The following is a 6,000-nucleotide window of genomic DNA, read 5'->3' on the forward strand; positions in this document are numbered from 1 at the left end:
AATTATTTATATGTAATAATACACATCCCACGAGAGTTAGGGAAACCAGCAGTTCTCTTTTAGACCATATTATATCAAATAGAGAAAACATATCTTCAACGACCTCCAATATTGATAACCAGATAAGTGATCACAGTGTAATGATGTTAGACTACCAAAACTCTTTGAAACACCACTCTAACAACAGAATACCACCAAACATAAACATCAGTATCAATAAGAGGGCTTTGAGAACATATTTTGAAATCCAACCGTTTTCTCACAACACTACCAATATAACTGAAAATTTTAATCAATTTTTTAAATATATCAAAACAGCGATTGACACTTGCAAATTTAAGCCAAGGTTACGAATAAGAAACCCTAAGCAAGGTAATACACCATGGTTTGACAAAAAACTAGATCTTCTTATTAGAGAAAGAAATACTAACTGCAAACAGTGGAAAAAAGATCCGCTAAACAGTCTTCTTATATCACTTAAAAATAAGTCAAGAAATTCAGTAACTAATTACAGACGTTTCGCCAAAACAAAATATTACACAGATATTTTTAAAGAAAACATACATAATCCAAGACAAACCTGGAAAACAATAAATTCAACCATAACTAACAGTCCAAAGAACTTGACAATTAAAATTGAAACTCTTACCATCAATAACATAGACATAAATGACCCGAAGCAGATATGTACAGCGTTTAATGACTTCTTTACATCGGTTGGTGAAAATTTAGCTGCGAGCATCCCATCTCATTCAGATGACGTAAATACAATAAACATGGAACCAAAGTCATTACAGTCCCTCTACATGGCCAATACAAACAAACTAGAAGTTTTAAAAATTATATCAAAACTAAAAACTAATGCATCTCCAGGGGTCGATGGTATGACAACTAACTTACTCGGATTCTGTAAAGAAAAATTAGCGGATCATCTTGTTATTCTCATTAATCAATCATTAGTGAGTGGACTGTTTCCGGATCAATTAAAGCTAGCAAAAATCGTTCCAATTCACAAAGAAGACTGCAAAAAAATCCATCTAATTATCGTCCAATATCAATACTCCCAGTCTTCTCCAAAGTATTTGAACATGTAATCAAAAATAGACTAACGAAATATCTCACAACTAATAATATTCTCACGCCTCAACAATATGGGTTCAGAAAATTCTCCAACACGAAATGTGCTGCCTTTGATTTTATACTAACTCTTCAAAAACACTTAGATCAAGGAAAATATGCAGAGGGCATTTTCATAGACCTCGAAAAAGCGTTCGATTCGGTTGATCATAAGATTCTGTTAGAAAAGCTTGAATATCTGGGCATCGTGGGCAACAATCTAAAATTTTTATCTAGTTATCTTACGGGTAGGTGCTCTTCGGTTATTATTGGAAAATAATCAAGTGATCATAGAAATATAACATGTGGTGTACCACAGGGCTCGATTCTAGGGCCTTTATTATTTATGATTTATATAAATGATATTGCAAAATAGGGGTTGAAAGGTTGTTATTTGGAAAACGAGTCATAAGTAGGTACAAACTCTGTTCTGATAGCCGTCCTAATTATCTCCAAATACCAAACTTTGTACATCCAGAGATGATGGGCTTTTTTAATCTTTTCATGTATTTTGAATGTAAAACATCTTGTATTAGGTCTGTTTATTTTTGAGCCCGTACTTTTTAATGTATTTTCCTGATTTTGTTTTTATGCATTTCTATAGTCCATCGTTGAGGATACTTTTTTAACTTTTTGACACCAACAGTACATAAATCAAATGAGTGATTATAATAATTCATAAAGTCTTATAAGACAATTTTTTGTGACATATCTTTAAAGTGATTCTTCATATGTTGTGTCTGTCTGTTGCTTCTGTGAAATGTTTTGTAAATGTTTTCTTCATACATTGTGTCTGCACATTGGGTTGGGTTGGGTCTAATTTTTCTGTACAAAACTCTTTTTTTTTAATTTTTTTAATCTTCTATTTCAAAACTACCAATTGGCGATCCCTTAATGAGTTTTATAACTCATGGGAGTGCAACATCGTTTGTGATGTTTAAAAAAAATAAAAAATAAAAAAAAAATAATAAAAAAAATAAAAAAATAAAAATTGTCACTGTTGTTTCAGTTTTCAGTTGCCGGTGTAACATGCATATGGGTTATTAGGATGACTGTGAATCTTTTGGATGCTGGGATAGTAAGAGAGGGTCTATAAAATAAATGATGTTTGCAAATATTTGTTTTATTTTAGGGTTTCATAACTTTCACTTTTCGGTTACATGATGTATTACGAAAGTTTACGCGTTAGTGAGAACATCTTAGTAATATAAATAAACAATGTCGTACATAATACAGAAATGAATATATCAAAGTATGTAACTAACACTGTTTAAAAATTGATACAGTTTTGATTTAAAGCATTTGAAGTGTTTTTAATTTATTAAAATTATTTCATTTTTATTCTTGTTCTTATTTTTTAAAGTGGTATAAAATTTAAAACTTGGTTTTATTACATTTTTCCTTAAAAAGGCGTGATTTGTCGTAAGTTTGTAAAAATTTCATTTTCACGCTTGATAAAGCAGAAATCATTCATTTACGTGAAAAGCTTCTTGATTTCCACTTTAGTAGAATTATTCATACATTTCGACAACGACCTTTGGTTACATAATAACCTTAGGGTTGGAAATAAGCCAACAAAGATCAGTGGTTCAGAGCACCTAACCGGACATCAGAAGGTACGGGTTCAATTCCCGTTGGCCGCATTCATTTTTACCCGGGAAATGTTTTCATTTTATATTGATATTTCTTCTTATAATTATTTGTTATCCTTTATGCTATGCATAAAACCTTGTCTTATTAACATTAGTTTATCATTAAAATCGTTAAATCTAGAAGCACTACTCTTGGAGTGCTATTATGTCCGAATTGAGATTACGGTAGTGAAAAATTACTCTAAATATCTTGCAATGAATAATTATTCTTATTAATGCGCTTCATCAATCAATAACCTAATAAAAAATCGATTACAAATCTCAAGAATGTATATAAGTATGGTTGCTCACGAAAGAAGAAATAAAAATGTGTTTTTACAGGAAAAATTGTTTATTGATCATCGTTTAGCAGGAATGTTATTGGAAGTATAAAAGTATGTGAAAATTTTTTTGAAGAAAGACAGATTCGAAAATAGTTGTAAAAATTTACAGCTGTGCATTGATCCAGTCAACCAGTGCTGGTACTCTAGCCCATACTCCGGGGTAAGCAGCGAGAGCGCACCCGTTTCCCCAGGAAGTGACTCCGACGATAACTCCATTGACGACGAATGGACCACCAGAATCTCCCTGGCAAGCATCAACGCCACCGACTCCCACGCGTCCTCCACAGATCATCCTGGCGGTGACGGTGTTGAATCCGCTGTAGGCAGATACGCAAGTGGCCTGGGCAACAACGGGGAGGGTCACCTTGCGGAGGGTGGCTGGAATAGAGCCTCCGGACTGTGGACAAGAAAAGTTGATTATAATAACCATAATACAATTCACACGCAGCGTAAGTTATGTCGAAAAATGACAAAACATATTAAAGAGTTTTGTAAACCGTTTGTTAGTGTTTCGTTGATATATTTGTTTTCCGATGAATTACAAATGAAGTAACTTACGGAAGTAGTTCCCCATCCGGTGACGAGAGCGCTGGCTCCAGCGGCGACGTCCAAATCCTTGGCTGGCAGGGGAATGAGCCTGGTGTTCAGGTTGTCGATGGAGATGGCAGAGGACAGCTTGAGGACAGCGATATCGTAGTCCAGGGTGTTGGAGTTGTACGAGGAGCTGGTAACCACAGTGGATACCTTGTAGGAAGTGCCACCAGATGCGTGCTGGCTAGATCCGGCACGGACGTTCCATGCTCCGGCGGATGTTCTGGAAAAAAACGAACCATGTTAGAATTGTGTAAATGAAAAACATTGAGAGCATCTTTGAATGACTCCATCACTTTAGTTTCTACTGCAGAACCCATTGTCAGTAAAAGAAGAAGGATCATGAATATTATTTTTTCAGATTTTTTCCTTACCCCTGGGTGCAATGAGCAGCAGTCAGGATGACGGTGGCTCTGATGATGGATCCTCCGCAACGAAGTCCTCCGTTGTACTGGAGAGCCACTTGCCATGGGGCATCCTGGATGGAAGCCTCAGTTCCTCCAACAATGGGGGACTGACCGATTCCTCGGATTGGGCCGAGGACGCCGGCTAGAAATAATATAAGTCCATTAGATTTCTGACATATTAATAAAAATATCGTTAATACTTAGCATAGTTTGAGTTTATGTTATTAATCTAAATCAAGAATTTTAAAAATTATTTAAGTAACTTACCCGAGGCAACAGCCAGGAGAGTAGCAAGTACCACGAATTGGAACATCTTGGTAATGATACCTAATATCTGTCGAACCGGACTATTTATACTCTTGTTTAAAGAATGCGTATCTAACGATATACTAGGATTAACATCATTCAAATATATATATTATCACTATAATCATTTCTATGTGTAGTTTAACATATCTTATCTAATTAATGTTTTTGTAGGTTTTCCCTGAAAAGCGTTCACCCGAACAGTTTTTTATGTGGCCAAATTTTATCATCGACATTTAACAGAGTGGGTAAAATCCAGATTGAATATATTAAAATATGAACCCGGAGGAGGGCAACAATAACATTTGGTTGTCATCAGTTGTTTTGTTTCGCTTCTTCAAAAAATAATCCAAAATCCAATATTTTCCGTCTTCTGCTCAAAAAAGTTGTTCTGTTGTGTGCCTTGAGAACTCTTGTTTCCTGATCTTTCGGGGATCACTTTTTACCGATTTATAATACAGAAATTTCAGACAGTGAATTTGTTATTCTTACTTAAACTAAACAAGGAAATTTAGCCCTTCTTCCCCAATTAAAATAGACTTGCCTCCGACTTCACACTCCCTACCGACACTTTTCAACCTCTTCCAACAAACTTTTATTATCCTCCTTTCTTGTGGCCCGTACATATCATACTCTTAAAAAACCGATCTAGGTAAAAGCATTCTTCCGCTTGAATTTGATAAATTTCCAGAAAATAGCAATAACCTTTCTATTAAGCCTGGAGATGTAAAAGCCGTGGGTCGATTTCGAATCTCTGTTGAATTGCTTACGGGGTTATTCGCCAACAACTTTATTTAAAACATATTCATATCTTTGAATTCTAAATTCCTGGCTCATATAACCACTTTTATTTTCACTCGCATGGACTTGGAACGATCTGTCCACATCGCAGAAAACTTATCTTCACTCCAAACCCTCCAACACATCGGCAATCCCATAAAAGCCAGTGGGGCTAAATTTTTATTTATTTATTTTTTATTAATTTTTATTATTTATTTTTATTTATTTATTTTTTATAAATTACAAGCACTCCTCTGAGGGCAACGTTTCTTGGAAACCTTCCCAATCTGTGGTCATCACCTTTAAAGGATAATCTCTTCCCTCTAATATAAACTTATTCTTCAATTCATTACCGCTTGAAATGTATACTTATCCCAACACGCAATGTTTGAATTGCTGCCGCTTTGGTCATACTAAAGCTGCATGCAGATTCCCGGCCAGATAATTGTTTCATTATCAAAAGTATAAGGACTTGTTTAATTTTAATTTTCACATCCTTCAATAAAAAATAATTTCAATGTTTTACATCTGCTAGGAGTCCCATGAGTGCTTTTTAACAAAAATTCTATGCGTCGGGTTACCAGTGTCATCACCGGGTTCAATTTATTACAGTGTCATGTAATGTGTTCAATTTATCTGTAATAGATCCTTACATCTGCTAAACATCTCATTCATAATACCCATACAATATACACTTTAACTACTACAGACATTTCTCACATTATCTATTTAAATAAATTAATATATTAAATATTATTAATATAACATTGTATTACAGTAATTATTATAAATTATCAATCACATTATAAATAAATTCGATCTGTA

The 6,000-nt window shown here is 34.4% G+C and overlaps 1 protein-coding gene across 1 annotated transcript; it reads right to left on the reverse strand.

Moving 5' to 3' along the window:
* Positions 1-2,409: 2,409 nt before the first annotated feature.
* On the reverse strand, positions 2,410-4,402 carry LOC149423339 (trypsin-1-like). The gene is made up of 4 exons (XM_089632727.1): positions 4,357-4,402; positions 4,057-4,231; positions 3,650-3,905; positions 2,410-3,488 (listed from the first exon to the last, which is right to left on the reverse strand). The coding sequence occupies exons 1-4, from the start codon at positions 4,400-4,402 to the stop codon at positions 3,195-3,197; spliced, it is 771 nt and encodes a 256-aa protein (XP_089488853.1). The 3' UTR covers positions 2,410-3,194.
* Positions 4,403-6,000: the final 1,598 nt, after the last annotated feature.

This window comes from Hesperophylax consimilis, chromosome 6, assembly GCF_061612785.1.
Source record: "Hesperophylax consimilis isolate HC1 chromosome 6, BYU_Hcon_1.0, whole genome shotgun sequence".
In the NCBI taxonomy this organism is placed as follows: domain Eukaryota; kingdom Metazoa; phylum Arthropoda; class Insecta; order Trichoptera; family Limnephilidae; genus Hesperophylax; species Hesperophylax consimilis.

Bases quoted from the DNA above. Each gene is read 5' to 3' on its own strand.
- LOC149423339 (XM_089632727.1), bottom strand. From the start codon at position 4,402: ATGTTCCAATTCGTGGTACTTGCTACTCTCCTGGCTGTTGCCTCGG. The intron at 4,232-4,356 runs GTAAGTTACTTA...TATTATTTCTAG, and splicing joins TCTCCTGGCTGTTGCCTCGG to CCGGCGTCCTCGGCCCAATC. The intron at 3,489-3,649 runs GTAAGTTACTTC...TCTTGTCCACAG, and splicing joins CCGGATGGGGAACTACTTCC to TCCGGAGGCTCTATTCCAGC.